Consider the following 11618-nt stretch of genomic DNA (forward strand, 5'->3'; position numbering starts at 1 on the left):
TCACCAGCGACTCGTGTCTTAGTGTTTTTGAGATCTGCAGGATTTTCACCAAATAATGAGTCAGCAGTGTTTGTTTTTGAGAAACTGTCCCGTTTTCGATTTTCTTTATTCAATAAACTTTTTTTTCACAATTTAACTAATTGGTTGTTCAGTTTATTAATCATGAAAAGAACTTCTGAGCCTTTGAAAACAGTTTCTCTTCAGTGGCTCTGGAGTCTAATGAATAAATATCCCACCATGCAATGCGATAGCGACAACGTTGGTCTGCAGACAGCTCTGTAGCATCAATGCTTTAATGTAAGTTTAACTCTACATAGCATCACATCAGATTATTTTTAAATATCAAATATCTGCCCCAATTTCTTCCCATTCGATCAAACCACAAACATCCAGAATATCGTAGACATGTTCATTTTATTCCAAAAAAATTTAACTTTCAAAACTGTCAATTTGTCAACATACAATCATAGAACAATATTGAATGTACTCAACACTTCCAACATTAAATAATAAAAAAATAACAGCCATGTTTTATGTACATTTGTTTCTGGAAGCTATGTACAAAAAACTAAAAAAAAGAAATAATCAACTTTTTGCATTTCCAAAAGCTGCCTCCACAGACAGCCCGTTGCATCGCATGTTTAAAGAGGTCGAGCAGAGAAGAAAACACGGTTTGTATCACAGAGGGAGAGATTTAACCGGCAGCATGTCGAACATCTACAGAACTACAGCTAGAAAGCGTATTGATAGTCTACAACGGTTCCCTTGAACGTCAGATAACTGGAGACCAAAATGCATACACACAACCTGCCTAATATTTACTGCATGTAAGCGTACTGCGAAGATCAAAGCTGTACTTTGTTATTATCAGACGGCGTCGTGATGAACAGCTCTCGCTGAACAGAGCAGCCATTCATGCTTTCAACGACGACAGTTTGCAGCCCGATGAGCGGAGAGTCTTCTCCAGTCGAGGGCTGAAGCCATGCTACCGTGTTTTTTATTTATTTAGAAACTGCTAAATAAGAGTCCATGCAACTCACGTTAAAAACAAATGAATAGGAACAGAGCAGGGAACAGAACACTGGGCTTTGACCACCTGTCGAAGTATCCATGCTGCTGTTACCATGAAGCAAACCAGGAACACAGAACAATCATTTGGTTGCTTTTTTTGTAAAATTTCTCGAACTAGAACTGCGATTATTTCAGAAGAAATCATGCCGAGTGCGGCTCAAACCTCCCGATATCACACCAAACATTGATAAAGTCGTATTTGAAGTTGTGTGCGAACAGCGATAAAGGCAATACACAGCACGACAGTCAGGTTTAGATATTGTGTGGCAGGACGACCCAGAACAGAAAGTTAGTCTGCATATTGCTCCTAACGTACAGCACAAGCTCGACTTTCAGGTCAAAAGGTTTGTTTTTTTACCGCCGACATGAATGCGCTCAAGATTAGAGTCCACTTTCTCCCGTCAGCTGCATAAGTGACAGAAAGCTCCACTTTTATGTGATGAGATCCGTTTTGCTGCTACAAAATGTATTTTAAACGTGTTACAGAACATGCACATGACCGTTCATAGAGTACAAACTGATGTGGCGTCTTCAAACAGCTGCTAATGCGGAGGACTGTAATCTTGTTGCATTTTAATCTCCCTTTTTATCAGAACGAGACCAAAAAACATCGAACTATCTGCCATGCTTGTATAATATTCTGCAGATCAGCTGGTCAGCGGTGAGACTTCAGACTGAAAGCAACAGCAGTTATACATAGCGACTTGTCCCCCCCCCCCACACACCAGGCAAGACAAATATAGCATTTTCTAATCCGGGCATGGAGTGGCATCTCTCCGCTGTCACAACAGGGCTTCACTTCCGACAGGTCCGATGAGGAGTGTGTTTTTTGGGCACCTCGATGCGACAGCGGCTTCGGTCGTCCAGCCAGGGCAGCTCGAAGTTCCTGCAGGAGGAAGAAGAAACATTTTAGTAAAACAGACTTAATGTTCAAATCACCAAAACAAGTCTTACACACATGCTTTTACCAAATAATCTCAGCTGCTTTCATCCACTGACTTCCTCCCCATCTCTCATTTTTCACATTTTTTGAAATTGCAACTGAAACATCCTGCAGTACAGAATCACCAGAGCAATAGATGATCAATAACTTTATGGATCATGCCACGATGAGCTAACCTCACAGTAAAGACGGACTTACTGTTGTGAGAGTTTGGGCAGCGGCCGGCCAAACGCAACCACAGGCAGGAAGGGAGTGATCACGATCGTTTCAACTGGCAGAAACAAAAGAATAAAGTTTAAAAAAAAACATCCCACTGATGTTGCTAAATTGTGTATTAAGTTATGCAGATGTACCATCTTCCGTGTCGGGATAGAAGGACGAGAGCTCTGGCTCCGTCTCCGGGACGACCTTCTTCCGGTTCATGCGCTGCTGCAGACGCTGAAACATGCGCTGCTCTCTGATTCGCTGGATGTCCCACCTGAGGACACAGACCGTCGATGAAAACGGCAGCAAGAGGAAAGAACGAGAGAGAAATCTTGACTTATAGCTGGAGAGAACTCCTAATTATTTGTAGCTTAAAGACTTCACAAAGAACTGAATCTCAAGCCTCCAGTGTTTACATGTTTTGTTGAGAATCAAGTAATACGTTTTCACACATTGTAAGCCTTTAAAGTTCATCCTCAAAGCTGGACCTTGTGTATAAAGTGTAGTAAATATTGAGGAGAAACATACAAACTCCCTGGTAAAGAAGGAAACTAGAGCCAGAAAATTCATTGGTCACCTCTCACTGATACATCAGCACTCGTGTTGCTTTTCTTGTTTTGCGCTGGTGTCAGTGTTACTTCTTACACACTTTTATCCTATTCTCTATATTAAATTAAATTACAAGCTTGTCCTCACCAAAACCAGAGCTTAGTGTTTATCAGTGATGTACACTAAGTTTAGGTTTTATGGGCTGCATTGTTGTTTATATTTAAGCTTCCTGTTTCTCTGTGTTGTTATTTAAATGTTATTTTTGACGTTATGATGTATTTTCCAACCACATTGAGGTTTTAACTGTTACAATATTTTGTAAAATTTCCCGTTTACTCCTCAACTGTTTAATAACCAACTTAAGGGATTGTTAAAAAAAAATCATAAACAAATATTGTCTGATAACATTATAATCGGATTCTTTAATCTCCAGTATTGAGTATGAATCAAGCTCTAGTCAAACCTCAAAAACAAACATATTCATTCAAATCTCAGATAAAAGAACTTAAGTCAGTGTTTGGTACCTTTTCCTCCTCTTCTCATCCAACTCCAGCTTCGAGTGGCGTTTCAAAAACACATTGTCGTCCAGCGGCTGGATGGGAAGTCACACGAGTCATTCATGAGTTAAATGCTTTTGGATTTTAAGTGAGATAACTTGTTTTAACATTTAAGATGCAGCTCACCTCGGGCGGTATAAAGGAGGGGTCCTCGTCCAGAGGCTCGATAGGATTTTCTCTCCACGATGGAACTAAGAGGAAGAGAGGAGGGAAATCAAGTTATTCAGAGACAGCGCATTCGGGACATTTGATGGATAAAATGATTAGAAGATGGGATATAGGTCACGCTTACAAACAATCAGCATATCATGTACTACATGAGGAGTCCACTCACTGGCCACCTCTTCTTCCTTTTTAGGGGAAGTCTCACGCAGAGGCGAAAGAGGAGGTTGGTTCCAGCAACAGAGGTACATCTCTGTAGTAGACATGAAGGGCAGGTCTTCAATCTGACCGCTCAGCTTGGGCTCCTCTTTGCACGGGAGCATGAGGTCCCGTTCTGACCCCGACCGTATGGGAACGCTCTTCTCTGGGGTTTCCTTACTGCGCAGCTCTCTCTGATTGGGAGAGCACGGCTGAATTTCAGACTTCTGGGGGCTGAGCTTGGCGCTTTTGCCTCGTGATTTCTGGACTTTTGCATCTCCAAAGCAAGATTTCCTGCGTGTGCAAAGAGAAGAATTAGAGTCATGAACTCTTCCGCTTTTGAATATTGCACAGAGAAAATGTTAAACTGTGGCAGGATGGAGATTCTCCTTTCCTGCATGCATTTAATTAATGTGGTTTGATTTAATACCACAAGTCAAATGAGAAACGCTCAGTGCTGTCTGCTATTTCCTTTACCTCTTTTGACCTTTACCACCCCGACTAAACTGGAGCGGAGTGGTCGTGTTGGGCTGCGAACCCTCCTCAACATCCATATCCCACATGTCCTCTTTGTCGGGGGTCCATGGCTCCAGGGGCTGGAAAAGGCGCTTGTCGCGTGGCGGGTCCTTCTTAGTCAGCTGCAGGCGACGCTCCATGCGCTCAATACGCGCAAGAAGCTGCAAGAGAAGAAGACAGAGACAAAATAAACGTAACTTTAAATATATAAAGCCACACATTATGACACATTAATAGCAGATACTAAAATATTTTACATACCGTCTCCTTGTCTGCTTTGAGCTCATCTATCTCCTTGTCCTTGGACTGCAGCTGCTGTTGCTGTTGTTCAATGAGGTCCAGTTGGAGGAGGAGAATCTGCCGGAGGCAGTTGGCCTGTGTGTGGGGATTGGCGGGGGTCTTCCTGATGTTCCTCCACTTGCCTTCAGAGGAGAGCTCAATGGATGCGGTGCCGAGGACTCCGGGGAGGACAACCCCCTTCACGCTGTCATCTGCACCTGCATCCTTGGGGTTGTTGTTCAGAGCCATCTGAGGGTTATCCATATTGTCAGCAGAGAGGGGTTTGCCTTTCACTGGGGTTCCCTCACCCCCCATTTGTCTCACCAGGGACAATATCCCCACACTGTTACTGTCTCCTTGAACTACTTCTGCAACCGTGGGCGCGAGGGACACTTTGCTTGTCATGTAATTCTGCTCTAAGTCTCTGGATCTGCTCGGGATCTCGCCCCCGTGTGCGTTTTGAACATCTATGACGAAGTCGCAGGACTCCCTCTTGATGCTCACTGGTCTCGCTTGGTCGAAGTCGGTGGTGTCTGCGTCCTGTTTGAATCCCGTATGTGGAAACAGTGTGGACCTCAGAGTCATGGCGACCACGACGGCTGTCTCATCCTGCAGCGCCTCGGCGGTGCATCTCAACCACAGCTACCTCCCATGAGAACTTGACAGCTGCTCGTCCTATAAAACAAAAAGTCGATTTGTCGTGTTATTGTCTGTTCAAATGGAGGCAAGCGGTCTCTGAGCTGGTAGTAAAATATATGCACCAACTACTCATACTTGAGACAAACCGTAGAGAACCAAAGCAGCGACACAGTGCCTGATCCTGGGCATCCTTTTCCTAAAAATCGAAATAGAAGCTAAGCTACATTAGCAGTGTAATAGAAGTACTCGGAAGCTAATTCAGACACAAACTAGATTTAAAACTCAGTGTGGTGCGTCATGGGTGGACATTTCAGTGAGAGTGCTTCAAACAAGAGGACTCGGGAGTGGCTGTGTACGACACTGCCTCCATTTGCCTCCATTTTGGTTCTCGCGAAATCATGAAAAACAATAACAAGCTAGCTAGCTAGCTAGCTAGGCTAACGTTTAGCCGGCTAGTTTTAACCAACAGAAACGCACTTCCGGGAGCCACGCAGTTATAACGACAAAGTGTAATACAACACTAACAATCGGACATACGTGTTTTGTACTAAAAATGTATTTATATATGTATTTATTACCTCGACTGTTATTGAAGTCCACCTGCAACTGTCTTCATGTTCCCTCCTCAAGACTTGTTTTAAAGCGCCGACTTCTGCGCATGCGTAATTTGTTGGATGGCCATTTCTTGTGTTTTGAACGTTTTTGACGTTGAGGAGCAGCCAGCAGGGGGCGACAAAGTACACGCAGTACACATTATACTACGATTATGTAATGATGATACTACTGTTATGATGTAATGAACTGTGGGAGAATAAAGTAAGTGCAGTTACTCAAGTGCTGAAGGACACATTTTTACTTTTGTACTTTAGTATTAAGATTTTATGCGACTCTGTACTTCTAATCCACTACATCTAAGAGACAAATATTGCACTTTTAAGATAAGAGAGACTTTATTGTCTGCTATCTTTATACAGTGCAGTACAGTATAAATTTAAACAAAGTTGTGTTACCCTGATCCCATTGCAAAACAACAACAAAAAAGAAGAAATGAAAATGAGATGCAAACAACCAAGTTACAAAAGCAGAACAAGACAAGGTACAAACATATAGTGCAATAACAAACGTGCAGCACAATATTAAACATAAATACAAATAGTTTAAATATAAATACAGGTAGTGTAGATAAATGTAAATTAATGTAAAGTGATGCACTAAACAACAGTAGGATCAGTTAAATGTTCCCTGGTGATATTTATGTTGTCAGGTGTAAGTAGTCCAAGTAAACTGAGGAAAGGTGTTGAACATCTCAGAGGTGAGGTAGTTCAATATTGATTGTTTTACTGTATTAATAATTGTATGGTTTGTGTTGTTTTTCTATTGATCAAAACATAGCAGTCACCAATAGGAATACATGCTTAGAATTTAAGAAAAGTATTTATTTTTCTATTATTATATTTTCGAAAAACCCTTTTGTCATATTGATAATACAACTGTGGTTTTGAAGCAGTATTGGAATAAGTATTTATTGATTGATTCTATCAATAAATACTGTGTATCTTTGCTGGCAGAAAAAAAGTATAAAAAAAGAAATAATAATAATAATCATTTTTCTTTCTTCTTTTTTTTCCGGCAGCAAAAATTCTTTTTAATATATATATTTTTTTCGGGGGGTGGATTTTTTTATTTTATTTTTTTTAATTACCTTATTTTATTTTATTTTATTTTATTTTATTTTATTTCATTTTATTTTATTTTATTTTATTTTATTTTATTTTATTTTATTTTATTTTATTTTATTTTATTTTAAATTCACACTCTATACCAGTTGGTGGCGGTAATGCTCCAATTCATTGTTTGCCAACCGCCAATAAACCTCAAAAAAGAAGAAGAAGAAAGAAGGAGTTCCCATACTGGCCTGCTATATTCGCCAGGACACCAGGGGGCGCTATACAATAAACAGTTGAGCTCACCTATGAGGAAGTAGTTCACTTCCGTTCACTCAAAATGGAAACAGTTTTTCTAAAGAAGCTTTAGCTATATATCACATTGATCAACCGACGTTTCCCGAAAAACTAAGCTACCTTTAAACGTTGAATATTATTTACTGACATTATTCTGCGATAAAGACACTCGTAGTTTAGACATCAGCAGAATGCATCGGAGAGGAGTCGGTGCGGGAGCTATTGCCAAAAAGAAGCTCGCTGAGGTAACGTTACAGTTACTACATGACCACAATAACAGCTCTATAGTTATGTTTTATATCTTTATCACTGAATGCGATCACTCACATTAATACTTAGATTAAAGAGCCATTTTCATGGTATTCAGGCTCATTTTGAATGTCTTATTATTTGATATTTACTTATTTATTGTTTCGTTTGATCTCATATGGTTTTGTTGAATTATCTTGTTATTTTGTATTATTAAAAAACCGACCTAGTACATGTAAAAGAGTTATTCATAATAACACATACACTCTCATCTAACCTGTGATTGTTTTCTTCTTCTTCTTCTTCTATATTTAGGCCAGATATAAGGAAAGAGGAAATGTTCTTGCAGAGGACCAAATTGTCCAAGTAAGTTTATTTGTCAACATAATTTTTTTTAGAATAAAAATACTTTTATCCTCAAGTAAATATAAAATATATTTCCAGTTGAGGAAAGTAAATAAGTACATTTACTCAAGTCCTATACTTTAGTACAATTTGAGGTACTTTCCTTGAGTATTTCCATTCTATGCTACTTTATACTGCTACTCCACTATAATATAGACTTTAACTTCAGTTATTTTGCAGATTGAGATTAATACAAAATATAAATTAACCCATTAATTATGTGTTATTATAGATTAAAACCCTCAGCAGCATATTAAGTAATTAAAATAAGCTCTACCTTTACCAGCTGCAATATTAAATACTGAAATTATTAATGCATTAAACAATATAATTCAGTATTATAATAATCATTCTGAAATGGCCCATTCTGCATTATACTTTAAGTTTATATTGGTGCTGATAGTTTTGCACTTTTTCTTAAGAAAGATTTTGTCTGCAGGACTTTTAATTGTAACAGAGTATTTGTACACTGTGGTAATACTGCTTTTACTTAAGTACAAGTTCTGAATACTTCTTCCACCGCTGGATATTTATCTAAAATGCTAGTACTTATAATATAAAAACAAGACATTTTAGTTGCTTTAGTAAACTATTTTAACCTCTCTCATAACATTTAGTTTTTTATCTGATGATTATAAAACGTATTTGTCTGTCAGGAGAATATCAAATTCATAAATCAAAAACAAATAATCCTGTGTTTTTAAACAGTTACAAATCTATATTTGTGATATGTTTATTTTGTATGCAGACTTTTGTCTCTTGATATTCCCTCTTCTTCATTTATTCACCTGTTTCTGTTTTCCTTCCAGATGTCGAAGCAGTTGGAAACCTTCAAGTCCAACCTGGAGGAGTTTGCCAGCAAACACAAACAAGAAATCCGAAAGAGTTCACAGTTCAGGGTTCAGTTTCAGGAGATGTGTGCCACCATTGGGGTTGACCCGCTTGCCTGTGAGAAACATTTGGAATATAATCTGTGAGATCATTTTGTTTAAGTGTTCTGAAGTTTAAAATAACTTTGTGTTCTCTTCCACAGCTGGCAAAGGATTTTGGTCCGAGATGCTCGGCGTAGGAGACTTCTATTATGAGCTCGGCGTGCAGATCATTGAAGTGTGTCTCGCCCTGAAACACAGAAATGGAGGTTTGTAATTCATCTGGACACTAAATGGTTATGAAGAGGTGACTCTGATCTGAACGCCATCTGTGATGTTCTGCATCTCAACAGCGTAATATACAACGAACCCAGTGCTGAACACCTGCACGATGTAGATACCACGATTAATAATGTTTCTGTCTTTTAAATGTTGACGTGTGTTTTGTCTTTCAGGGCTTATTACTTTGGATGAACTCCACCAGAGAGTCCTGAAGGGAAGAGGTAAATACGCTCAGGATGTGAGCCAGTAAGTTGGATATTTCAAATATCAGAGATCATTAAAAGCGCATATGTCCATAAATTGAATGATTTTATTAAAATCACTAAATCTGTGCGTCCCAGAGATGACTTGATGAGAGCCATAAAGAAGCTGAAGGTGATGGGGAGCGGCTTTGGGATGATTCCTGTCGGAGGTTCTTACTTGGTCCAGTCAGTCCCAGCTGAGCTCAACATGGATCACACCGTAGTTCTGCAGCTGGCCGAGGTGAGAGCAGCTCCTCGGTTAATCATTTTTAAAAAGGACCGATCGAGGCAGCGGTAACAGCAACTCCTGTGTTCTGGGAGATAAAATGACTGTTTTTGTGAATGGAGTCTGGTGTCTTTGAAGGGATCATAGATAACAGCTTCAGGTTCCCGTTAGAAACGTCTGTTTGACAGCGAGGTTAAGTGGTTCAAATATTGTAAATGTAGTGTACACTTTAGCTGATATAGATCTTTTTAGGTGTCTAGAATACGTCCACAGCAGAACATTGCGTTGATCCCGTGCTGCTGCTCCTCTGTCTGCTTCTCCTAAATTTACAGACATATTTAATTAATGGTCTCATGTTTGAATTTAAAAGTCACTTTCTGGTAAAAGTAAAAAAATCCAACATGTCTGAATCAAATGTTGCGTCGTTAACATTAAAACCACAGCTGCACGAGGTGAAATAAAGAGAGAAGTATTAAAGGTGCATCTTGTTTTATAAATATGTCAATTTTAATAATCATCTCTTGTGCTCAAAGATAATAAAGAGATGATATTCTTCAGTCCATATACACGTGTTCCCCCTCTTGTTGTGGAGAATAAGAGTTAAGAGTTCAGTCAGTGAGATGAATCGATCACTAGGTGTCACTATTTCTTAACTCACGGCTGTCCTCCTGCAGCATCACCTCCAGGTGTCAAATATCACATGAGCGCTGCAGCTCTGTTCATAATCTTCCTGTCATGTGAATTAAACAGCTAAAGAGACCAACTGTGTGTTTGAATGTTAAAGAAGACTTTAACAGAAACATGTAACCATCTATTTTACACATTGTTTGTTCATTGGTAGAAAAAGGGCTTCGTCACAGTGAGTGAGATCAAGGAGAGTCTGAAGTGGGAGAAGGAAAGGGCTTGTCACGTCCTGGTAAGTGCTTCGCCAGCTCATTTCAGGTCCCTATGTATGACATGGACTCTTGCTCTAAAACAGAGGATCTGCAGGTCTTAAAAAAATCATTGAATTCAGTTAAAAGTCTTAAATTTCCTTCACAAAAGGCTTCAGTATTTTCTCTTGCCGGCAGTAGGCTTTGATGTTTCTCTTGAAATGTTTTAATATCTGATAGCAGACGTTACAAACCTCTGAAGTAGAATTGTTGTGACACCGGTATCACTGTTAGCTGCTGGAGTTTGAAAGGTCGTCGTCTCATTATGTCACTTTTCAAAACTTTAATTAATCAATCATTTTAAATTGGTTGATCCATCTATCTATTTCCTGCTGCTTATCCAGTTGTGTTAATTTGATTAATTATAGAATTATGGATCATTAAGAGCTGAAAACACGAGTCAGTTAATCAATTAGTCTGTCAGAAAATCTCCTGGCAACTATTTACATATTCGATAAATCCTGTCAGTTGTTTTTCAAGCAATAATCGCACATTTTCTTACTGGATTCAGCTTCTCACACGAGTGATTTTGATGTTTTTTCTGTCATATTTGACAATAAATTGATTGTCGCACAAAAAACGGGCAAATTGAAGACTCACTTTGGGTTCTGAGAAATTGTGAATGTCATTTTCAAAGTTTTTAAACATTTATTACACTAAATAATTAATAGACGAAGATAATCGCTCATTAGTTGCACCCCTTAAATTATTGTTCTATACTTATAGCTGGGAAGTACTGAAAATAAATAACAATAAATCTTGGCCATGTCGTCGCTATCATCACACTTTCTAACTTTTGGATGATATGCACGAGGAAACAGATGTTTAATTGCGCTCTACGTGCTATAAATAGGTTTTTAAAGTCTTAAATGTGAGCTGGTGAACTCTGCAGAAGCACCGTTGACCTCCACGCTTCATGTCTTCAGGATCACCTGCTGAAGGAAGGCTTGGCTTGGCTGGACTCTCAGGCCGCTGAAGAAGCTCAGTACTGGCTGCCCGCTCTCTTCTCCGAGCTCACGTCCCGGGACGTCACACCCGAGGAGGCCAATCAGATGACGCCTTGAGGAAAAAAAACCGGCCACCGGCAGCAATCAGAGACATGTTGGTACACAGACGTGTGCCGGCTGGGCGACGCTCCCTCTGGGTTCATTTTCTGGACTTCGAGGAGGGAAAACAGTCTTCTATGCAACGAGTGCTCTCACTTCATTTAGACGCGGCGCTGCACACGGACTTCAGTGTCAGGTCGCTAGTGTCACGGTTTATGGGCGGTTACGGATCAACAGACAAACATGTAATTGTTTTTTTCATATATAAAGAAATAACTTGACATCTGC

General features: G+C 39.5%; 3 protein-coding genes across 5 annotated transcripts in view; 2 read left to right on the forward strand and 1 right to left on the reverse strand.

The window, feature by feature from the left end:
- The window catches only part of chmp2a (charged multivesicular body protein 2A), a 3152-nt gene extending 3016 nt beyond the window's left edge, over window positions 1-136 (forward strand). The window contains exon 6 of the mRNA XM_031844115.1: window positions 1-136. This exon is cut by the window's left edge and continues 693 nt beyond it. The gene's annotated coding sequence lies outside the window, so the exon portion shown is untranslated.
- Window positions 70-5775, reverse strand: msl1b (MSL complex subunit 1b). Of its 3 annotated transcripts, none has more exons than XM_031844113.1 (9): window positions 5697-5775; window positions 4462-5154; window positions 4162-4361; window positions 3659-3978; window positions 3451-3515; window positions 3292-3359; window positions 2368-2492; window positions 2213-2285; window positions 70-1957 (listed from the first exon to the last, which is right to left on the reverse strand). In XM_031844113.1, exons 2-9 carry the CDS (start codon window positions 5062-5064, stop codon window positions 1867-1869), a joined length of 1545 nt encoding a protein of 514 aa, XP_031699973.1. In that variant the 5' UTR covers window positions 5065-5154; window positions 5697-5775; the 3' UTR covers window positions 70-1866. The 3 variants fall into 3 exon arrangements, with proteins under 3 accessions (XP_031699973.1, XP_031699972.1, XP_031699974.1); XM_031844112.1 differs by having other exon boundaries at window positions 3617-3978; XM_031844114.1 differs by lacking the exons at window positions 70-1957; window positions 2213-2285 and having other exon boundaries at window positions 2420-3359; window positions 3617-3978.
- Window positions 5776-7103: 1328 nt separating this feature from the next.
- snf8 (SNF8 subunit of ESCRT-II) lies at window positions 7104-11613 on the forward strand. Its single transcript, XM_031843291.1, has 8 exons — window positions 7104-7324; window positions 7644-7694; window positions 8543-8681; window positions 8767-8871; window positions 9058-9130; window positions 9226-9367; window positions 10194-10268; window positions 11211-11613. Exons 1-8 carry the CDS (start codon window positions 7271-7273, stop codon window positions 11346-11348), a joined length of 777 nt encoding a protein of 258 aa, XP_031699151.1. The 5' UTR covers window positions 7104-7270; the 3' UTR covers window positions 11349-11613.
- Window positions 11614-11618: the final 5 nt, after the last annotated feature.

This window comes from Anarrhichthys ocellatus, unplaced genomic scaffold, assembly GCF_004355925.1.
Source record: "Anarrhichthys ocellatus isolate YVR2014 unplaced genomic scaffold, GSC_Weel_1.0 scaffold4, whole genome shotgun sequence".
Classification (NCBI taxonomy): Eukaryota; Metazoa; Chordata; class Actinopteri; order Perciformes; family Anarhichadidae; genus Anarrhichthys; species Anarrhichthys ocellatus.